General features: G+C 40.0%; 1 protein-coding gene across 1 annotated transcript in view; it reads right to left on the reverse strand.

Annotated features, from left to right (window-relative positions):
- Window positions 1–17,311, reverse strand: part of cadm2a (cell adhesion molecule 2a) — a 215,037-nt gene extending 197,726 nt beyond the window's left edge. Inside the window, exon 1 of the mRNA XM_062433537.1 lies at window positions 16,917–17,311. Coding sequence (XP_062289521.1) covers window positions 16,917–16,977 — 61 coding nt within the window. The 5' untranslated portion in view covers window positions 16,978–17,311. The remainder of the gene's footprint in view (window positions 1–16,916) is intronic.
- Between the last annotated feature and the right edge of the window lie 8,126 nt (window positions 17,312–25,437).

The raw sequence follows: 25,437 nt of genomic DNA on the forward strand, positions 1-25,437 counted from the left end.
GACCTGAATTCAGTACCAATAACAAATCTAAAAGAAAAAAATCCATACTTTATTTTGAGAAATATAAACATATTTTTTTCTAGAAAACCCTCTTTTTATTTTTAAATAGTGGAGAGCCAGTTCAAAACATGCTTGTTTGGAATAGGCCGATTCCTTGGTGTCCGGTATGGCTGCTTGCAGTTTTCTCGAGAACCAGCCATCCAGATAACTTCACACTAGACACTGCACATCTTCAGCTCAGATGGACGGTTGTTGAGAAAATCAGTTCTTGGATCATACAGTACAAACCGTATGCTCATTTCTTATTAAGTTAGATTTAAAAAAACAAACAACTGATTAGCTGCTGTATGTTGCAGCTATCTGTGCAACCACCATATTGTAGAGGTCAAGATCCACTAAATGTTGTTTTAATTTTATCTAACATTTCTCATCCAAACAACTTTAGACACAACATTGCATTCCTCAGCGAAGTGTGAAGTAGGTCGGATGAACGGTTGTCGAGAAAAGTGAAGAACACACACACACACACACACACACACACACACACACACACACACACACACACACACACACACACACACACACACACACACACACATACACACACACACACACACACACACACACACACCTTCCTTTATAGTTAGATAAAATAAGCCAATCTTATTAAATGTATCAGTGTTAATTTTTTCTTCACACAAAGCACAGAACAGGTCCTGTACAGGTCATATTTAATACCAAGATAAACTGAAGTGTAATTAAGTGTAAATCTGTTCAAAGAATAAATAAACTAGACTAAGAAAAAAATTCTTAGTATTTAGTGCCGACTTTTGATAATTAGAAGTTTTCAGTTGGTTCTCAACAAGCATTGAGATTCCATACCCAGCCCTAATCTTGCCATGTGTTTTCTGTCCGTCTACATCTAATAGCATTACATTTTCCCTGTCACAATGTCATATTACAACAAAAGAGCAATAATATGAGTTTGAACATTTTGTTGACTGAATAAACAGACATTTCTGTCTTTTAAAATTAAATGTACCATTTTGTTTTCATTTGATACGATTAATTATTTCTTATGGGAAAATGGAGGTTTGAAAAAAGATGAAACACATAGACTGTATGCATGAATGTTCTACATAGTCAGCTGTCTTACACTGTTCCAACTTTTAATTCTATACCAGTTTTCTCCACTTGCTCTTAACCAATCATGTCACTGCTGTTTCTTTTTTTCTATCTGTATCCAGATGTCAGTATTGTGTTATTGTACATTCGCATCCACCCCCATCATCTCCTGCATTCATAAACAGGCAGCGCTCAGATTTGGAGACAACTACAGGTCACGTTTAACAAGATCCTCAGGAAATCCTATTCCAAGTCAAATCCATGAACCCTTCAAGTGACAATGAACTCCAGGGAGAGGCTACATCCAAAAGTCACATCCACGCTTCTTCCAAAACCATCTTTGTCTTTACTCCATCGGGGGAATGTGTACACTACATCCTAAACATGATGCAGGACAAGACACAGCAATGCATAGATAAAAAAAATATCTAAAACCCTGTGACAGACATTAACTCTCATTTGAAAGTACATAACCTTTATGCAGCTGAATTGCCCTAGCACTGATATAAACCCAAAGTCTCACTTGAACCACAGATAGACAGAGAGAGAACGAGAGTGTAATAGACACACAATGAGAATGTAGCTGGCTCGTGTAACAGTTTCATCAGTACAGCCTGGGTGCATTCTGATGGAAACAGAGCACTGTACATATCGCTCTGAAGAGAGGAAATTATATGTCATGGTCTATAAAGCTGGCACTTTATATATTTTCGGAGACAGTATCCTTGCGGCTTAGATCATTGTACAGTGGATGTAGAACACTCAGTTATGATGACATCACCTCCTTTTAAGCCATTTAGCTGCCCTGCTGGAGCTCACTGCTGGAGATCAAGATGTTTTAAGGATAGAGTTTCCCAAATTCCATGCACATATTTTGACCAGGACAGAGAGCCAAAATAGAACCAGAGCAACATAATGATATGGCAGACCTTTACAGTCGTCTAGTGCCTTTTTTGTCTCACCTGTGCCTATTTGATATTTTGGAGACTTGCTGTCAACATGACTGCTCCAAATTGGGTGAAGAGGATCGATAAGGGCGAGTCAGTAATGATCAATTAGTCTTGATGTTAAGGTTTACTGGGATTTGAATTGTCAATATGCACCTACATGACAGGATTAGTACATTAATATTTGCTCAACATACAGTACCAGTAAAAATATGGATATACGTTCTCATTCAAGTGAATGGGAAGATGTGTCCACACTTTTTAAATAGTACTGTATATTATAAAAAAGCTGTATAGGCCTGTAACATTTGAAAGCCGGATCAGTAGCTTTACAGAAAATATTATTACATTCAAAAGTGCCATGTATCATATTTAGAGCTTCACAGGTTCTTGGGTAACAATAAAAGGCAAATGACCAGGTGGAAAATTGAAGTAATTAATCTGACTGGGCAAGCTGGGAGGAAAATTTCACCCATCACATCACCTTACAGTCTGCTAACTTTTGCATTAAACTTGGAGTGGTAACACCTTTTATTCTGTAAAAGACCAACATATTGTTAAACAGGCGAGTTAGCATGTTTTAGACACAGAGTCATCCATCTCTGTGATTTGTTTTTTTGTGAATTTTTATTCTCTCTCTCTTCCTCTCCAGCCAAACACCTATGTGTACACTTCCTTATTCTAATCCTAACAAACACAGAATCATCTATAAACTCAGAAGCAGCCTCACATCAATCAGAAGCAAAGCCTGAATCCTCCTGAAGTGACCTCACAGCAGACTCTTAATTTACATGGGTACGTCATCAACACCCACTGGTTCTTTCTGTCCCTACACAGCATCTAATAGCCATTCATCTGATAGATAAATAGCTGCTCTGTAGGTCTCACACAGCCCACAGAGCAGTTTCCAAGAAACCATCTGTGCCAGGTTTCCAGGAAAAGGAAAATCTGAATATAACAGTTCACATATCTATTTATACAGTTTATGCCTATATACCTGAATACCAAATGGAAGTTAAGTGGAACGATATTTCACCAAATCTAATGCAAGACAATAAACTTTAGAAAATATGATTCAGATATCTGGTTCAGTTAACTTCACTGCTGCATTTGGAAGTTTAATCTCTCCAAGGATAACAGCAAAGCAAACTTTTCTTACTTGCTACCTTGGGGCTGCTGCAGTGAAACTTTAAGGACATCAACATAACTGTCTCCAAACTTTGCTGCCTCTTTAATTTGGTCACAGGATCTGCATTGCCATTGGTATGCAGTTTCCACTGCACCGCAAAACTCAGTGGTGCTTGTTAAAACACTTTTCATATCTATGCAAGTGCAAGTGGTGTCTGACAAGGGCGCTTGTCTGCCAATTGGAGTATTCTCATAAAGGAAAGCACCCTGCCAAGATGAAAGCCCCGGGTGACGCCGGAGAGTGAGGTGTCAGGGGGTAAGGAAGAAATGAAACATCCAAATAGGAGGGAGAGAGAGCAGAGGAGTGGAAGGAGTGACGTAAAGAGAAAGATAGGCAAACATGCAGTGAAAAAGTGACAAGCAGGTAGGAATGAAAACCCAGCTCCCTTTTTGAGACTGTAAAAATGTAGATGAAGACAGTACTTTTGACTGGGCTATTTGCATTTCTATCTAGAGGCCAATCCAATATCCTCCACATTTGGGGAGCTGCATTTTTTTTCTAAAAGAAATAGGAAAGAAAAGTTTGCATCAAAAGGTTGTTTTTTTTCCGGTTATGTCTACTGTAATGCACCATGATCATCGAGAAATTAATTAAATTAAATTAAAGGCAAGGAAACAACACATGGAACAACTGTTTTATTCCATTCATTTACTTCTCAAATACCAAAACTAAATGGACCTTACAAAACATCACCTCTTCATTGTTAGTGTTTATCTCTGTGATTCTATCTGCATGCATAATAAATGATTCAAACTCATGCTAGCATATATTATTTGCATTTGTGATATTGTATGTGTAATTTTTTTGTTTATGAGCACAAGATTGAAGCTGTGTCAAGGCTCATTTGCTGAATATCTCATGTATGGCTACTGTTCTTTTTTTGGCAGTTTTTTTTTCTCCCTGCCCTGTCTTTCATTTATCATTATTATTATTATTATTGTTATTTTAAATTCTCCCAGGTTAATCTGTCTCTGCTCCAAATTCCTGTCTTATGCTGAAGGAGCAGATGTGATATTGAAATTCCTCTTTTCTCTCTCCCATCCATTCTGTTACCCCACATCCCTCTAATTCCCTCATACCCCTCACTCTCAACACATTTATGACACACACACACACACACACACACACACACACACACACACACACACACACACACACACACACACACACACACACACACACACACACAGACACACAACGTTTTGCTTTCTCCCTGTCTCATCTCATCTTATCACAGTGAAGCTTTAAGAGAGCGCTGGCACAGCAGCGGCCACTGCCATGTCACTCAGGATCCCGGCCAAGCCACAGGCACAACATATACTCACATGACATTTCAAAACAACCCATCACCTTCCCCTGGTGCATTTCACTGCTGTCTTTGTCTTCTTGTGCTTTTTTCCTCTCTATCTTCCTCTCTCCCGTTATCTCGTCTATCAAAGGTGGTCTCCTTCGAATAACAAGTACCCTACTAGATATCAGGAAAACTGCTGAGACTTCAGGGATTATGCCATTAATTTAGCTTATCAAGCTGGAAAGGCATGAAGGCAGTGCAAGTAGTTCAAACACTATTTCTGTTTGATACAGCATCATACTTTAAAAGCCTAGTTTGATACAGATTAGCAAATAAATGTCTACTAAGTTATTTCATAAGTACATTCAGCAGAGGTGCTTGCTTTATTCTTTCTTAAAAGGATGATATGATCATGTTTTTCTTTAAAACGTTACCCAACTATGCTCCAGTGTACAAAGAGTTGATGCACCATGCACCATGATGTCATTTTGATTACTCTCATTGATTTAAATGTCTCATTTTCTGTCTCTGGGAGGTTCAGACTTATACGCAGCAGTGTCACTTTGTAGACATAATGTACACAGAAAAGCAAGAAATAAGAACTGGAACTTGGTACTTATATTAAATAACTATATTCATAATTATCTTTTACAGAGCAATTTAATTTTTACTCATTAGTTTAACCATATTATGGGGGACGTAAGGGGACATCAAGACCATTGCATGTCAGGAAAATATCTACAGTCTCCCCTTCAAGATATCAGATGAGAAAAAACACATTATGATCCCTCCACATATTTCCATGTGGATATGAGCATGAACTTTAAACAGTGTAAATTTACTGCTGACAGGATTTTTTTTTATTATTTCATATCACGGTCAAATTATTTTTGCTGCCATGTGCAATATGACACAGAACAATATTCTCTGTATTGCAGGGTATGGATTTGCAGTGGGAAAGTGTATGAATATATGATACAGCCAATCTTTCTATTTCTGGATTACATCCTGTTTATGTTTCTTAGAATTCAATTACGATGACAGAAATAACTGCTGTCAGATTCATCAAAAAATCCACTGTGTGACTCTATAGTGACCTCAGCTCCACAATCATAATGCCTAAGGGGGTGAAAGGTGGCTCCAGGATTAAGTAGCAGTAGGTCACCTCCTTTAAAACAGGGTGGACTAAGACCAGCTGTATTGAGGAACTAACTGCAGTCTAAAGATATGGCTCCTTTTTGGTTAGAAGCTCACTTTTAATAAGGTCAGGATTAGGGTGACCAGTGCATTACTACAAGGGCTTAGGATCAGTGCTTAGTCCTGGAGAGTACACTACCATTTACCAGCTCAGTGCAACTGTGGTTAACACTGTCTCATTATCACTGCTGTGCCTGGAGATGTTAGGTCTATCTCTTCAGTAGTAGCTCATGTCTGCAGCTTTGTGTGCATGTGTGCAAGTGTGTGGATAAGCGGGCACTGGAAGGTTGAAAGGTGACCACTGGTGTAAGGATTTTGTGTGTGTGTGTGAGCTATTATGATTGAATATTTGCTATGCAAATGTCTCTATTCAGTATTTTCTTGCCCCCCTCTCCTCTGCTATCGATCTCAACTACAGAATAGCATGATAATGTTGCTCTGAGGGTGCTTCTCAGAGGATTAGCACAGATTAGCATTAGCTGGTCCATTTGAACTGGATACACATACAGCAGCATTAGCATGTTGGCAAACTAGTCAGGGATTGTAGCCATAGCATACATTTGCAAATAAAGATAAGCAAGCAGTCAGTGAGAGAAGTATAGAGTTTCAAAAGGACAAGATTACAAAACACCTTCCAAAAGTAAATCAAAAAAAAAAAAGATGACTCTAAAAAACAAGTTACTGAATTGTGTTGCATAACATGGTTTAATATAAAAAGCTTTCAGAGACTTCCAAAGTCGTTTACTTATGATTCATTATATGAATTGTTTAACCTTTGTATTTTACATTATATGCAGGTCAGCGTCTGCACAGACACAGCCTTTTCCTTCTCTTATTTGGATATGAAATGGCCGGTTGATATGAGCTAAAGGCTATGAGATGCAATAACAACTTTCAAAAAGAAAAGGTTAACGAATTTTCAACTAAATAGGAGCTGTTTAAAAAGAACATCGGAAATTATTGAAATGTCATACAATCCAAACAATAAATCGGTGCTGCCAAAAAACACAGAGCCAAGGTACCAACTGAAATCCAATCCGTCAAAACTAATCCAGCAGTGCTAGGTTCACTTCCCAGGTGGGCTACACATTAACATTTAAAATTATAAAACATAGCAGTAAGGCTCTGAATAGCTGTATAAGTTATGTAGGCATAAAAAGGCAGCACCAGGCTGCCAACTGACAAGGCTCAATACTCAAAGCACACATGTGGTGTTGTGAAATCGCACGTCTTGGGTTGAAAATGTGTATGTTAAGCACATGAATGCACAATTTTGGTGTCACTCACTTTTCACTAATGAGTCTTACTGAATTCTAGCTACATAAGAATTTTGAGAAAACTCACCTCAGCCAGCCGAAGCGTTTGACTTGTGTGTAGGAGAGTGATGGACTGAGTAATTGAGTGCAGTGTGAGACAAACACTAATGAGGAAGATAAAGGACGAATTGAGTTAACTGTGTTCCCCATTTCTAATGATAAGAGATGAGGAGAGCCAGAGAGGGAGTGAAAAGAAAGGCAGGTCATTCTGCTTTTCAAAAGAATGCATCTGCTGTATGTCTAACTTGTCTTCCTTGTTGTTTTTGCAGAGCACAATGTTTTCTCTACCCAGCCGGAGCAAAGTGAGAGAAAAGCAAATAGCTTTAAGATAGGCAGTGAAATTACCCGTAATTGGAGACCATTTAAAACCATAATAACTTCTTTGTTTCCTCAGCAGGAGGTTCAGAGCTGGGGAAGCTTTTTGATTAGAACTGGAGATTAGTTGGCTATAAAACTACTGAGCCAAACCGTAGCCAGATCCATGCAGTGTGTGTGTGTGTGTGTGTGTGTGTGTGTGTGTGTGTGTGTGTGTGTGTGTGTGTGCATGCGTATGTCTTAAAGCCGTCTGCCAAAATGCAAAAGTGAATAATTTTGGAGGAGGCAGCAGGATTATGAAAGTCCGGTTTCAGTTCGATAGGGACAAGTTAAAACTACCAGATCTCGCAAAAAATTCCCACATGAAGCAGCAGGAACAAGCAAATAGGCTTATAAAATTTCAAACCATCAATGCTGAACACCAACTTACAAAAAAATGCAAATGGAGCATAGAAATATGTATTAAATCCAACTGTAAACATGCCACAGCATCTTTAACAAAGATGTGTGTGCAGTAGCAAATTGTCACCGTTCCACTGAGTAGGATCGTGGAAGCAAGCTTAGGGGTGTGTGCCACTTAGGATGGGGGGAATAATGTTGTGTAGCATATAATGGATTTGCAATGTGGCAAACAGAGACAGATGGTGGAGGGGGCTGTGTATTTCTGTGTGCTATGTGTTAGCTTGGACACACAAACACACACACACTCACACTGCGCACATCGCATTGTGTGTGAGGAAGAAATCCCTAAGGCGCATTATGTATGCTGCCGCTCGCTCACCCAAGCCAAGGGTCTCAGTTCATTTGGTTTTTAACTGTTATAAATTGTCTCACTTGACTCCATCTTCCCTCCCCTCTACAACAGGCCTGGAGCAATCTCGACACAGAGAGCGGCCGGTCTCCAAACTTACAACCAATATAAGATTTTGGAATACAGCTTAGAAACAGAATCCATACTGGTATAAAAATATAGCAGACACAAAGCCCAACTCAAGGATTATATGACATTGTGATGGATTCCCAATGTGACATCATAGAGGAACAGAGAAATTCAGAGCAATGAAATGTCAGGGCTACTATGATGTACAGTTATATATATGAATATATAAATGAAATGTATTAAAAGACCACTATCTGTCAGTCCATTTGTAACTGACTGACATGTATAAGTTCAAAGACTTTACTGTGCTATATATTGTATGAACGTGTTTTACATGTCTCAGCTGACGATTTTCTGTTGTTTTTTTCCTTATTGTCAAGAATTATAATGTGCAGAGCCAAACCAACTATGAACTCATCCTGCTAGGTATTACAAGTGTTATGTGTTTATCCAAAGCCTGATATATTGTATTGTATACCTCTATTATTGCCTTAAAACTATTAACATGTCAGTGAGCCACACCGCTGCATTGGTTAACACGTTCCCTCACCCCAAAGGCAACGGCTACCATAGTGTGTTAGAAACGGCTCCAAAGATTAATTACAGCAATCACATTTTCAGTCTTGGGAGAGAAGTTCTGTGTACAGCATATGCCGCTGTGTACGCACAGGAACACAGTTCCGTCTACAGAACTTTCTTGCAGATCATTCCTGCACATGCACTGTACACTGCACTGTCCACTGTCATACACGGAGATAAAGAGTTATAATCTTATCACTATTATAACTTTTTGAAGCTGTTTCTAAACAAACTACAGGGAGAAGGAACATGTCACCCAGTGCAGCTGTGTGGCACACTGACATGATTTTACATTTTCGCTGGCCAACAACAGAAGTTAGCAGGACAGACAAATACAATATATCAGGCTTTGGATACATACTCAGAATACTTGAAAATAGGATGAGTTAATTGTGCTGGTTTATCTCTGTACATGAGATTTGTTGACAATGAGAAACATATAGAAAACCACCAGCCATATCCTTGTTGATGGTTATATTCTGTGTGTGTGTGTGTGTGTGTGTGTGTGTGTGTGTGTGTGTGTGTGTGTGTGTGTGTGTGTGTGTGTGTGTGTGTGTGTGTGTGTGTGTGTGTGTGTGTGTGTACGTGTATGGCATTATGGGTTTATGGTGTGAAACCTTTTCAATTGGATGAAATTTCACACCTGTACTTTTGAGAAGTAATCACTTGACAACAGCATTTAAATATAATGTGTGTTCTCTTTAGTTTCACATACAAACACACACACACAAACCCAGACTTGCAAAGATATTGCACAGTCTTTCACTTGCTCCCATCTAAAGTCCTACACATTACCACTTTCCTGAGATGTAAGAACTGAAACCACAGCGGTAAAAAAAAAAGAACTGCTTTGATTTACAGTGAGCACCGACAGTGGGGTGAGCAGTTCAATCTGGATTTAAGACAACATCAGCGGATTATAGCTGCATATTTTTACTACATTAGATGTGTTTAGAAATGGTGCTCATGCAAAAGAGTGTCTAATAGCTTTCCAAGCCTGAATTAAAATGTGGGGGGGGGGGGGGGGGGGGCCTCAAGCTGATGATTAGACAAGGGACTAGAAAGTGACTTCTGGTGATAATATGAATACAAAAATATAGACACATACACACTCAAGTGCACACACACACACACACACACACACACACACACACACACAAACATGGGCACACACAGAAAGTCAATTAACATGAACATGTGTCTTTGGGGAATTATATTTCAATTAGCTTTAGCTACTTCTAGGCTTCCTTTGAGACCATAACACTAAAACAAGTGCATAGATGTGTATTGGTGGATGCAATAAATCCTGCTTTTCAATTAGTACCATGGCATAACTCCATATTGTTATTATGTAAGTACAAGTTAAGCAATTAGGCACTAAATTAGTGTTTTGAATGTTATTGAGGAACCATAACATTAAAATGAAGCATTCACATGAAATGACTTATGCAGATAGAGTTAACACAGCTGTATTTTTGAGGAAGATTTCAAACTAAATTATAGACATGAGAAATATATAAATAAGACATAAGTATGGACACCATCAGAAATCTGTAACAACCATCAGGAGAAAATGAGTGGGATTCATTTATGGAATTTTTGAAGAGGTGAGGGTGATGTTGGAAGGGTTAGGGTTAGGGTTAGAGACATTTCTTCTTCTTTCTCCACCCCAAATTTGAGTGCCTGAAGTTGTATCTTTCTCTCCCTTCTCCCCTTTTTTCTCTCTACCTCCATCAGTCATTTACTCTTCCCATCAACTCTAATTTGATTTAAAAATATGCATTCATGTGAACAGAGAAAGTTATCTCTGAATAAGGGTCATAAAATAGAAGCAATAAAGTAAAGCCAAAAAGGCAATTTATTTGCTGCTTGATTCCACCTTAGTCCATATTATCTGAGCAAACGTAGTCCCTTAAAACAGAAGATTTTCTCACTGGTGTGGCTTTACACTGCTGGGCCCTTATGTCCACAAGCATGCTTGTGTATTTGTATACACAATATGGGCCTTCTCTGCTTTTGGCTGAATTCATTTCTGTCAAGAACAGACACAGAGTCCCCAAACAATATCAGAGTTGGGGCAGGAGAGCAGAGGGAGTAGGCAGAGTCACTGCTGTCCATATCTTTATCTCTGTTGAAGAAAATGATTATTGCAACATGTAGTCTCTAGATGTTCTGCCATATTCTAGAGTCTAGAATATGGCCCTCTGGGGAATTGTATGAAAAGGAGCTGTCAGATGAAAGGGCACATAACATAAAAAGAACATTATCTAGGATAAGCGTTGTTAAGAGGGAGGGCGATGCATGAACCCATGGAGTATGTTAGGTTCAACTGAAAGTGCACATTAAATCGACCCACTTCATTTATTTGCTTATTTGCAACTATATGCGTGTCCTAGAGAGAGGAGGAGACAGGCTGGGAAAAAAATGTAATTGTCTTGGATTTTCTTTAATTTCTCTTTTTCTTCAGTTTGAACTTTCTTTAATCTTTTCCTGGTTTGAGTGAAAGATTACAACAACCTCTGCATAGAGACTTTTAATCCAAAAGGTGATTGTGTTTGTGTCTCTTTATTCCAGAGTGTTTGAGATTAGTGACACATGGCTTGTCAAAGACTGGAGCTTTAGATTAGCCACTCGCTAATCCTTTGGAATTCAATGCTAATACAGACATCACATATGCATGCACGCATACACACAGACATACTCGCACTCAATAACACAGACTGTTTCTTCCCCAATGTAAGTGCCTGCGTTTAATTTGTATGGGCAGATTATATCTAATAGCTCGAGTCTGACTCGAACAAAAGAAGCCAAACCTCCTAAAACTTTGCCTGTCAATCAAGACAAATCATGATGTTGATATACTACAGTTCATGGTGCCAAACAAAGCTGGTCATACACAAAAATGAAACACTTTGTGCAAACTCCAGGGTAATTTAAGTGTTTGTTTAAGCGTTTGAGCATCTGTGCAGGTATTCTTCAAATCAATAAATGCATATTAGTTTGTATTCTAACTTGTTTACACAGACATCTACACAACTTTGAGGAAAAAGCCCATTTGCTGATATGCTCGCTGAGTTTGTATACTTTTTTCACCTACTGAGAGGTCTATTTAGGGTGCTAACACACTGCAGCCGCTGAAGTTCAATCCACCTGTGGGCTTACCGTTCTCAATGGGAGGCTGCATTTGATCTCTCCCTTCTCTCGGCTGGCTTTAAATTACACTTTGCCTAAGACATATCAAACAGAGTCTGGATACCAAATTAAAAATCAACTATTATTATACATTGATTCCCACATGCTAGACATTTTTTTCTGTATTTGTAACAAGGCAGTCATTAGCTCACAACATCACTAACATATGATTCTAACAGATAATACCTTCCACTTTTGCTAAAATGATATACTATTTATTACATTTAAACTAAGAGCTCGTAAAGATGACATGTTCTTGAATTTAAGCCTGACAACTTAATTACAGATGTTTGTTAATTTATGGTCGTAAGGTTGAAATATGCAGTGATTAATAGAACCACTCATGATAATGCATAACTGTCATCACACTGCCTATTATTCTACAGTATTCTATTGTCAGGAAATATTTGCCAGGGGCAGTAAAGCCCTGTATATTGTACTGTAGCATTCAGTAAACCAAGTGACTGTTTCAGTTCAGGTGATGAGATTGCCCACACAATTGTGCGAGCTGTAAGCCTGGAAGTTATTTATGAAACCCCAGGAGCTGACGTACTGTAAGGCCATACTCTCAGCAGACAGTTTTCATATCGGTGTATTCAGACATACTGGCAGGCTGTCTCTTGCCTCTGAGCACATACAGTAATTTAAACATTCAGATCGGATTTGGCAAATGTGTTCTGAGGCTGCCACTGTGACAAAGATAGAGTAGGCCTATAATATTGTTTTACTGGCATCTGACAAATGAGATCCCTTTGGTTTTTGTGTTTTGAGGGAAATACTTTTTTTTGTGCACGATTGTCACTGTTACTGTAATAGAGTAGTGAAACAATGACACCAGATCTGGCTGGCATTTTCTGCGTCATTCTGTGTGGGTGCATCCTATTTTGCAAACTCATAAAATAGTAGATTTCCACCAGCTAATTTGGGAGCTGAGCTATCAGTCGGGTCTCTGCACATTGCAGGATATTAAAACATTTTACCTCCTCAATGGTGCTTTGATGAGTGTGTTTTTGCCACCTTTACATTTCAGGGACTACATGTGCGGCCTCCTGCATCTCCATGCCTCATTTTACCCTTGTGTCTCAAAATGAAAAAAAGTCTGTCACTTGTTACGGCTCTGCATTCCCAAGTAGAAGATGCCCCAAATGCAATGGTTAACTCACATGACAAAGAGTAGCAACAGGTGGCAGGAACACTGTAGGTGTTTCTGGAGCAGTTCTGGAGAGGCATACTGTATTTCTGCTCTGCCACGAAGAACTTGTAAGCTCCGAATCGTACCACATTCCCCTCCAGCCTCCTTTCTTTCTGTTTTAACTTTTTTAACACCTGGACTAACAAAAGACTGGCTTTGATCATGGGAAATGCCTTGGCAGAGCAGCAATGAATCCACAGTGGAGCTCCGAGTGTGTGTGTGTGTGTGTGTGTGTGTGTGTGTGTGTGTGTGTGTGTGTGTGTGTGTGTGTGTGTGTGTGTGTGTGTGTGCATGTTTGCGCACCCTTCTGTGTCTGAGTGCACATTGAGCCAGTGCTGCTCCACAGAGGATTCTCAGCATTGAAGCTTTATGGCATCAGTGGAAGGTACAGAGCACCTCGTATGTTCTACCTGTCAAAGCACGGCCATGAAAACGGACGCACTTGCAAAAACACACAGAAGTGGGAGGGAGAGTGCCAGTGAGCAAGAAAGAGAGAACATCTTGTTTCTCCTGTGTAATCAGCGGCTCTGCAAACACACACACAAGGCTGCTTGTTATCAGAAGCTTTCCCACGCTGCTGTGGTACAAAGCTCCACACCAGGATGGAAGGATGAAGCAAGGGAGGAATGGACGGTAGTACAGAGGGATGGACAGTCAGCCTTCAGCAGCTTAGACTCACTGCAGGGATAAAAACATCCCTCAGCAGGGGTTTGTACTTAGGCTAGCAAGATCAGAGTTCAAAACAGACAGACTACCATGCAGGCAGAGCAACAGGAAACAGACAGAGCAGAGGAGATAAACAGGCATCAAAACAGCAAACAATAACCATTGCACATATCACACACACTTTAGCTGAGGAGATTGAACATTCCTCCTCCACACCTCTCCTCCCACATTGCACTGACATCAACTCCTCAATTCTGGAACATCTCCCACTTTCTCTGTCGCCCTCTTCCTCTATCTCCCCTCGCCTGCCGCTCAGCCCCGAGCTCTTACGTAAGAGGCCCATTTGCATAACAGGCTGTTTTCTCTGGCTCCAGCATGGGCACATGAGACACACTGGATAATATGTTAACAACTTGGGCTGTTGGTAAACAACAACCTCTATCACCGCACTTCATATTCACACTATATACCGCGCAGGTCTAGTCAGTGACATAGACTCAATGTCTCTGAAATCTCTTGATGCCAGCTGGCACCAGGCCAGAGGGGCTGAAACAGCTGTCATTTACAGAGCGCATGGATATGGCTTCGGCTAGATAGACTTCATTCAGGAGGAGGCTGACCTGCCTGCTGTGTGGAACCTATACAATAATAGCTCTTGCACCGAGAAATTACTGTTCAAATCAAGCAGCCTAGCATTATCCTCTTCAGGGTTAGGGAGAGAAAGGAAGAGAGAGTGAGACAGAGAGAGACAGATCAGCAATGAATCCACACTGGAGCTCTGTGTGTGTGTGTGTGTGTGTGTGTGTGTGTGTGTGTGAGTGTGTGTGTGTGTGTGTTTGTGGTGGGCAGCCACACTTGAAATAAGCCTGACGTGCGCTCTGCTACCGGCATGCTTATGTCTTTGCTTAGGCCTCTTTAAATATAAGCTATACAAACTACAAACAACAAACACACACACACACACACACACACACACACACACACACACACACACACACACACACACAAGCTCGTAATGAGTGTGACACCCTTAGGAGAAAGAAAGGCTCTGGAACGTCAATATATGCTGCAGTGCAAGCTGCCAGATATACCAGATATCCTAAGATACCTAATTACATACTAATTCATTAAGTCAAGAATGGCCTTAATCATGTCTGGTTATTAAAGAAGGACTGCTCTCACTCTCTCACATGCACACACACACACACACACACACACACTCTTCAAAGAGACAACAACAAATGATCAAGGGAATCAAGCACAAATGATCTCTCATTTGGGATTTCTGATTTAGTCATGTGGAAAACAGTGGTTGAAGTCAAGATGATGCTAATTTTGGCTTTCATGTTAATAAAAGTGTTATCCAATGCCTTAAATACATATTGATATAATTTGAAAAGGACATAAAGCAGACTTTGCATCGCAAAACAGAGGCTCAGTTTGACGTATGTGGCCTCGCCGTTTCACTGACAGCTGTTTCAGAGTAAATCTATCACCCTCCTGCAACTGTGCAACACAATGTGAATTCTCCAGTCTAGAAACTAAAGGAGAAGTGTTCCCTCTGCTTTCATACATAAATATGTGTTATATTTCCTTGAGGGCCTTTAAGTTCATAGAGAGATTGAAACCTCACCAGGTTGCACTCACATGACTTTGTATTAGGTTTGATAAAAGATGAATCACAGCTAAAAGAGAGCTGAAGTATCTTTTTACTTGATGCATCCTTAAAACAGGTTTTCTACTGATACTCAAATTCCAGGTATTATAAGCCACGCTTGCTCTCAGTACAAATATGTCCTTTACCCCTTACTTACTTTGGGGTTTATCTAATTTAGGACAAGAAACCTAAGAAGTTGCAAAAGGTGGTCCTTTGGTGCTTTTTGACTTTCATGTTATTCTATGTTACTTAACTGTTTTATTGATCTATTCTCCTTCTACTTCCATAATCCACTGTGACCTTGGCCTCCAATGTCACCTCATTCTCATGTTGACAGAGGTCCTTTGTGGACAAATGAGGTGTTTATCGTGTAATTATCACAAATAAGCAAGAGTGAGTGACTGATATCAGAGTCATTCAGTTAGTTGAGCTAAACAAATGCCAAATTGTTTTCGATCATGAAAACTGGAAGGTGAGAGCTGAGTCCATGTCATCAATCATTGGTGATTAAGAGGCTTAATCTGAAATAAAGACTAACATTACTATTATAAAATATTATTAAGAAAAATACACTTTGAGAATTTTATGGAGAAGTTCTGGTCAGGTCGGTGCACCTGTTCCTACAACTCGTTTAAGGTCATGCATCAACCACAGACGCCGCTTTAAAACACCACACAAGACGGGAACAGTAGTAAAAATCTTACAATAAAAGAAAGAAAGCAATATTCATGAATCCAAATGCTCTGTATGCCCGTGAGCTTTTAAACTGCCGTAATCAGCACCATCAAACAGTTCGGTGCGTAAAACGCTGCCAGTGCCTCCGTGACTCATCCAAGTGCTGCAAGTCAAAAACAACCGCGGGGTTGGTTATTTCATGGTAAGGTGTGTCTTCCTAGCGGGCTCATTTTTCATTGCCACTCACGCACAAGACACAACACGAGCTTGTAGACGCAGAAGACGCACAGTACGGTCTGCAGGGCTTCACGGGCGTGCTCAGGTCGTATCCTGTCCTGACTATAATTACGGAATTAGGATTTCCCTCATTCTTCAACATTAACATCCAAGAGATCCCACATGTTACAGGGCAAGCTCTGGCTGTCCCCCGCATCCTCACGCACACGTACACACATAGTACTCAAGTACATGCAATGCACGTACACACACGCATGGCACAGACACACATGTACATGAGAATGAGGGGCACTGAGAGAGCTCCGCATCTTTCTGCCAAAACCCGAGTGTGACTGCGCGCTCTGCCCCTCCATCGTGCCCTGCTGTTGGCCCGTAACATGCGCGTGTACACATAAAAACACACGTTACGCACATACACAGTTACTCGCGCACGTACGCACCACTCGTCCCAGGCTCACCTTTGAGAAGAAGCCCATGAATAGTGCAGAGGGTGAAAATCAAATGACTCTTGAGATTCATCCTGTCTTCTTTTTGTCTTGCTCTTGTCTTTCGCGCTAATTTTTCCTCCCCGGCTCTCCCCACTGGACCACGAACCAGACCGGACGGCTTTTGTCAGCTATCCAGGTGGACTTGGGAGTGCGTCTTTTGTGCGTCCCTGGGAAAAGAGGTTAACACAACCGACTTCACGACCCGTAGACTGCCTTGCTTTTGGAAACGGAAATGTTCTCGCTCTTCAAAAAAACATATGTTTCATATATGAACAGGGATGCACCGGCGGTAAGGTACAGGCTCAGTTTGTAAGACTCTGAACAGCGGTAAACCTCTGGGTCTGAGAACAGCCGTCCTCCGGTTACAGAGTAGATGCAGCCGTTGTTGTACTACTGTCTGTCCCGCTCTCGGTCTGCTGTGGCGCACAGTCCACAGCACTGGGAACACGAGTGGATTGTTTGAGTCCCGCCCAGGCAGCTTTGACAGACATGAAAAGTGAACCAATCACGAAGACCCAAAGCTAAGCAAAGTGAGGGGGAAGGTACGGAGGAGGGTTTCGGCGTGTGAGACACGCTGCAAAAAATAGCAATTTTAAAACATACTGAGTTAAAATATTATTAAGTGCCTCGACAGAAAAAAATGCCATGGGATTAGTTAATCCCCTTTTCCATGAAACAAGGTCGAAACTTGACTGCTTGGCTAATTTAATGTATTTCTAATAATAATAATATTTCTGGTTAATTTTTAAGGTTAATCGTTCCAAAGAAAATGGCTTTATTTACTTTATTTTTTTAAATCTTATTTTATTGGTTCCCACAGCAAAAATACAGTAATTTATAAGGTGTCATATATATATGCAAATACACTCGCATACATACACACAAACTCCCACATACTTACACATAAAAAACAAGGGAAGACTCAAAGCAAAATTGAGTTTACATATCAAAGCTTCAATCTATAGCTTCACATATATTGTCTTCTGTGCAGCTGTAAGTGGTGTGCAGCAAAGATGGGTGAAATGCTGTCACCTATATTTGAGTCATCTGCTGCAAAACTTAGAAAATGCTTCAGCTATATGAGTGTGATGTGATTTCATTACATGACAGTATGGTACAAAATGAATCACATGTTCCATGATGCTGGCTCTGTTTCATGAACTTATATTATTATCACCAAAGACAGGTAGGCTACAGCCAGCAGGCTGATCAAGACTTTTTTTTTTTTTTTTTTTTTTTTACAGTGCACGCTCAGAATGGGCTCAGAATTCAAAACAGAAAGAGCATGCAGACATGCTTCTGGGTGTAAGCTGTCCTTCAACATGAACTGGGCAAGTTGTGTTTTCTTGCTTGCTGCTCTATTGATAGCAATGATTCAGGTTAGAGCACTGTAAAGGATTAAGGTTGACAACTGCCTGAGCTTAGAAGATTGTCTTGCAAAGGACAATCAGAGGGGTGGAGAGGTGAGGTGGGCTGTGATGTGATGGGACAAGGCGATGTATGGGTATAGGGACAGGGGGTTGGAAGCAGTCTGCTGCCCTTTTGAAAAAGCTGTTAAGACTGAAGATCTGAGTCCATAATACAAGGGGGTAGTGAGGCAGCAATGTAGGCAGTGAGGTTTACAGTCTATGGCTCGGTTATTCCAATGCCTGTTCTGACTCAAACTGCCATGTATGTCCAGGGCTGTGAAGCAGAATTGTGTTTTGATTTTTTTTGCATAATTTTGCATAAACAGCAGTGTAAAATAATCATTTGTTTCTATTTAAAAAATATAGGCATTTGTTGGGCTGTAAAAATCCCATCGAAGTGGCCACAAAATGCTTTGTTATGCTTGATAAATAGGCTATAACATTTTGCTACCTAGATGGGTCAAAAGATTCCTTTTTTATTTGGCATCACAACAAACAACACTTTGTGCACATGACTACTTAGCTCTTTGGCCTATGTTAAAATATTTAAAAAATAATATAATATAATAGCATTGTAAAACGCCTTTGAAATATGTATTTATATGAATGTAAGGCATCATAAGACAAATCTGAGGAGGTACATCAGACGATCTGCAATTAGAGGTTTTATGTGTGAGAAAGAATCAATAAGGTGGTGTTTGTGAAATGCTGGTGAAGTGTAACTAGTGTGATTGAAAAGCTAAATTAGTTATAGATCAAGTGTTTCTGTGGTAATGGCATTAGGTCTGTCTCCTAAATTACATCTTTAGCTTGATTATAAGGTGACTTCAAAAACACTCTATGCATTATTTATACAATTAGCTTCGCTTATTTGGAGTTTCCGATCTACAGTATGCAAATAACAACAGAGCTTCCTTTCAATCACACAACTAAAGGTACTTAGTTCATTCACCAGACAACACAAAGAAAACAAAAGCTGCAAGTTCAGTTTGTCATCCAATCATCTTCTCTTTTCCAGTTCATTTGAGGACTAAATGATGACATGGTAACAGATTTAGATTCAGAACTTGTTTATTTAATTCAGAATTACTCACAGCCTGCTTCTATTCTCAGCAGTAGGCTCTGTTTCCCTTCTGTTGGTACTTTCAGATGAACTAAAACTTAAGCATTTACCTAACATGCACAGATTATGTCTTGCCTCCTCATGTAACACACCTTCCTGAACATGTTCAAACACAAATGTCCCAAGAAGTAACAAAGACAGGCGCGCATAGACACACACACTCTTGTTTTCTGTAAAATGTTTCGCCCTATAAATAAACTTGACTTGATTTGGCCTGCTGATCTCATTTTGGGCCAATCCACTTTAAGAGAGGGTTGCTGCACACCTTATAATGGCTCATTTCACACTCTCAAAATTGGTGTGTGCCATCACTAGACGCATAGCAAGGAACCACACGGTCTTCTCTAAAAATCATTTTGGATCCAGTAGAGAAGCTGGTCAGTGAGATGATAGAAACAGCACATTAAAGTTTCCGCCTCACATGGGATTTTCCTGGTGCTCCAGATGGCAGATAGACCGGTATCTCTCTCTCTGTCACACACACATGTACATGCACACACACTAATGCACACCCTCCTCTCAGAGTTTCAAGTAACCACCACCTGCTCCTGGCTGAAACTATTGTTCACTGGTCCACCTAATGTAGGCTGACACATTTTGCCAAGCTGAGGGCTGAGCACTTTGGCTTGGATGGAACAAGGCGGGGCACAACATGTGTACCTGCCCTTGGCTTTAAGAATCACAGCAGAGAGTCTCTAATGGATGCAATCTTTTTATTCTTCTGGTGTCATGATGAGCAGCATGATGAGCATCACATCTGCATGAAAACAAAAAATAAACTAAAAATGTGCTGCTAATTACACCATTCCTTAAGACAAATACAGTAGGTTGTACATAATAGCATACATTTTAACAGTGCAATTATTATTTAGACACTTTCATGCACCGCACATTAGATGACATGTAAGAGAACACATGTATGGTGCAGCTCAATTAGCAAAGTTCTGGCAGAGATATAATGAAAAAAGCAACCTTGACTTACACTGCATATTAACATTTATAATGTTCAATTTTTGTGACCATTCACACACAGAGCCAAATGTTACATACCTCATGTACTGATAAGCTTGATAGACACAGTTACACCTTCTCTCAGCTAAAAATGATGAATAAAAAAGATGCAACAAAACATAACACTGTGTAAGTTACAACAAATGTACACATGCAGTGTTAATGAGTAACATAACATTATTCTTTTTCTACATTGTAATGTTAAAGCAACATTAGTCAACTATTAAATAACAGCTTAAAAATCATTTTGGGAGAATGGCCCCTCTTTCATTCACTCTGCATCCTGAATGCCTGTTATTGGAATATGTAACTTGGGTTGAGCACCTGTGAGAAATAGTAGTTACCCGGACCTGTTCTATTAGTACATTCGGATGGGTTGTCAGTTAATAAGCGACAGCTAGCTCGCCTGATAAGCCCTTTTGTGAATTACAATTACTTGTTATCTCGTCAATGTATAATTATATCATTATCAACACAACTAAGATACATATATTAGCAACCACCGGACTGTATTTTCCGCAGTCTGTAATGTCAGCGTAATGCTAGCTGTTAACATTACATTTCAGCACACCACTGCTGTGGTTATTCAGATGTTGACAAAGAAAGCTGCAGTAGAGGTCATTAATCCTGCCCCCTCCATGTTAGCAGATGGGACATGAGCCAAAGATGGTTTCTGTCATTTTAGGTAGTTCCTAGCATGCTGATGTTTGTACACTTGCTAATTCTTCTGATAAGTTTGTTTTTTAAATAGTTATTTGACAACCAAAAAGAAAGGGGGTGTGGCATCATGATTGACAGCTGTTCTCACACCTACATCCGACTCTACTGCTGCAACTTCCCACCCAACTCTACTCCACAGACTCTGGCTCCAAATGATGTCACACGAGCAAGATGGCAGCTCCTGGAAAGGAAATATTTTGGCTTCACTTTTGCATAGTGGATGGAAGTGGAGACACCATGTCCATATTTATATATGGTAAACGGTGTGACCAATCAAAATGTCACACTTGACATATTTTTGGTCGCCCTATTATCAACAAATTGAATTGAAGAATGCTGTTCAAAATGCAGATGCAACTATTAATGAGAGAGAAAATAACAGTTTTGAATACTACAACTGTTTAGAAGTACACCTGGAAGTATATGGTTGTTGTTGCCAGGATTTGGGGTTTGTAAGTAGGGTGTTGTATGTGCTCTTTTCTGCAGTGCTCTACTGCCATCCATTTTTGATTTTCCTACTGCCCACTTTTAAAAAATATACTGCATCACCTGGCGGATGTGGTAACTGTGATTTGGAACAACTTATAAGCATGATATGACTAACTGATTTCAAACCACAGCTATTTAAGAACTACTGGAGCTCATCACATTATGTGTGATAATACTGCTTTTAACTAAGTTTATCCATGTATGTCCTGCCTGTCAACACCCATACCACAGCCACTATGCATGCCAAAACTTTAAAATGAGATACATTCATTCCAGACAAAGAAGGAAAGTGAATAAGTTGTGCCCTTGCACAGATGGGAAACTATGAGCAAGGAAATGGTATGTTCAATGCACCAGTAGCTGAAAAGGCTTCACAGCCCAGTAGCTACTACCCGGAATGGATTTATAGCTTCAGCATGACACAGGAGGCTTCTCTTGCAGACACCTGAGTGTTGTTCTCCCACTGTGTCGGCAGTATAAATGACCTTTCCCTCAGATTTTGGCAAGCAGAAAGTGCCACAGAGACCAGAGTCATTGCAGGCTGCCACACCACAAGGGGAGACTGTCCGCCAAATACAACCAGATCCAAGACTCAGCAGCAGGGTTGAGATTAGAGTGGCACACCAATTGTCTCAGTTCCACTCACTCGGAAAGTGTTCCTAGACCAAATTCTGAATACAAAGACGGTAGGGACTGCCCTCTTGTTAATGAGAATGGCAGCATTCCACATTCATTCTGAGGTGTAAAAGAATGTGTAGACGCACAGTCTGGATGATATTCAATCTCATACTTGGACTCTTAAAAAAATGTATCTGTTGGTTCTTGTACAATATATGTTTTTTTCTTCTTCTGAGTAATACTGTTTGATTTGCAGTTCATACCAGCCGTCCAGACAGGAAATAAAGAAAGTGCTGGTTGTGTTGCTTGGTAACTAAGGTAAAGTTCATGTCCGGGCATATTCAGGAACAGAACATTTAGTGTTGGTGGCTCCAAGGCTGTGTGCTACTTGGCTGCTGGCTTTAAAAGACCATACTGCTGGTTTAGCATGTTTTAGCCCATTAACTAGAAATCATGAATACTTTACCTTGCGTTTGGAGTGTTGTCCTCGGTAGTAACTCAGTTTGTGCTCCAAAAGGAACCCAACTGAGACTAATGAAAAATACTAACAATGTTCAGCAAATGCAATAAATAAAAGAAACAATTGAAATAATTGAAACTCATTTTCTTGTGGGACCAGAATAACAGCCATGTTTCTTGTTGATCATGCAGAAGCATAATCATACATCTGTGACAGACAGAAAGACTGTGTGTGTGTGTGTGTGTGTGTGTGTGTGTGTGTGTGTGTGTGTGTGTGTGTGTGTGTGTGTGTGTGTGTGTGTGTGTGTGTGTATCATTTTAATTCATACATTTGAACTTCAAAAGGTCAGACTCCTCTTTCTGTATGTTTTGTTGCCTGTGAAATGTCACATTATGTCTTCCTGGTAGCTATCCATAGTTTTTGAGCTGCAGCAATTTCAGAGACAACAACACCTGTACTAGCACCAGTCTGTTCCTTTTTTCACAGCAGAATTAGCATATAAACTGTCCTGGAGAGAGGTGTGAAAAAGATGGATGGAATAATGTACTCAAACTTGTTGAAAGTAATAACAAACGCAAACATAGCTTTCCTGGAATGTTACAAAGTGAAATACAGTACTGTATCACTCAACTGTCCTCCTCAGTTAGAACTTCAGACTACATTTTCTCACAGTGCTTTCATTTGATTATTCCCTGAAAATCTAAAAGTGGTGCAACCTTTTTTACAAGATTCTTCAGGTTTCTTTCCTCCAAAGGAAAAGCAGGTTTGAGTTTGATTAGTTTACACAGATTGAGCATTGAAGGGCAAAGCCTGTCCATTAGGCAACACCAGAGTCTGGTCTAGCCTGTATTCTTGATTTTGCTCCTGCCTCTCTCTGTCCTTTTTGCTTTTTTCTGCCTGCCTGTGTGCCTGTCTACAGTGTTTGGACACAATACATCATCTGATTCAGTTAGATCCAGCACTGGTCTGGAGGGAAGTAGCCTGTGCTGAATACACCAACTGTTTCCTGGCAGTCAGGGATAAATTATTAGCCAGTCCATTTAAGTTACATTTCCGTGTTTGATTGCCATATTCAGCTAAGCAATGCCAGTGATGCCAAATCAGTGGGAGTAAAGCTAAGATCAAGTGCTAAAAAGAGGCTCCCAATGCTTCAATTTTCCTACCACACTCTGTGATGATGGCAGAAAGAACTGATTAAGGCTGCTGGAAGAGAAAATTCTGAATGTAATACGATGAATAGTTATAGTATTTATATGAAATAAATGAATAGAAATAGCTCTTTGGTGCATTATCTATGGAGGGGAAAAAAAGAGAAGACAATTTACCCAGTAGACATGAGCTGGATTCATGAGCGATTCTGGAGTCTCAAGATTTATATAACACTTAACATATGATTGCTGGCACAAAATAAAAGTGTATTATGGATTACCGTGGAAGGCTAGGAAGATTACTACGGGAGGTTAAAATATATCTCTAAAACATTTCTTAAACATTTATCAAAGAATGTAATGTTATTTCTGGGATCATAATTAATATTGAAGCACTTTAAGGCCTATGGTTTTACATCAAAGGCCGATAACTTTGCACTTTCTTTCTCTCTCACACACACACACACACACACACACACACACACACACACACACACACACACACACACACACACACACACACACACACAGTGTAATATGCTCCATCATTTGTCATTTATTTGTAATATGAGTGTGACTGTCCACAGCTGAGGTATCTAGTTGGGCCAGAGACCTCTCACTCATGCAGAACCACTCAAGTGCCATATACACGCAAACATGCACACACGTTCTATGAACATACACTGAGACCAAGTGTAGACTGAAACCCAACAGACCAGAACTTGCACAGATTTTGGGATGATTCAGTGGAGAGGTGGGCCTTCAGCACTCGTGCACACACACACACACACACACACACACACACACACACTCTCTTTCTCTCTCTATCTCTCACTCTCTCTCTCTCTCACTCTCTCACTCTCACTCACTAGCTCTAGCCTCTAGGTAAGGGAAGGCTCACGAAATTGAGTTCACGGTGGTCGCTTAGCAATGTTGAGCAGAGGGTGTGCTATCAGGCCAAATTGTTCCGGTTCCTCTTGGCTCCCCTCAATTCCGTTTGAGTGTTCAGGGGTGGAACGACGGCACAGTGATCTGGCGGCACTGACATTTAGGAAGGGGGAAGAGGAAAATAAAAGTCTGAAAGTGAGAATTTATCAGCTTCTCACATAAAAGAAGCTGTAACACAAACAAAAGGAAAACATACTGTAGCAGATCTTTATGTGTCTTTAAAGAAAGATTCGGGATTAGTTTTGTTTGACGTACACTTTTTGAAGTACACTTTTTCCACATCTTTTTAATCATCATAAAAAATAACTTTTGAATGGCGTTTTGAATGAAGTTATAGACTAACTTACTTTTGAACAAAAGTAAAAAAGAGACATAACATACAGCATTCATAAAATGAATATACATTGTATGTAACGATGTACCTTTAGTCTTACAAACTTGAAAATGAAACCTGGAACCCAAACATGCATGGATGCACACTCACATACAAATGCTCAAACAGTTTAAAAGCCCAGGGGTGTATGAGGCTAATTAGCTGATACCAAACCTCACTCTCAGCACTTTT

Source organism: Scomber scombrus, chromosome 14, assembly GCF_963691925.1.
Source record: "Scomber scombrus chromosome 14, fScoSco1.1, whole genome shotgun sequence".
In the NCBI taxonomy this organism is placed as follows: Eukaryota; Metazoa; Chordata; class Actinopteri; order Scombriformes; family Scombridae; genus Scomber; species Scomber scombrus.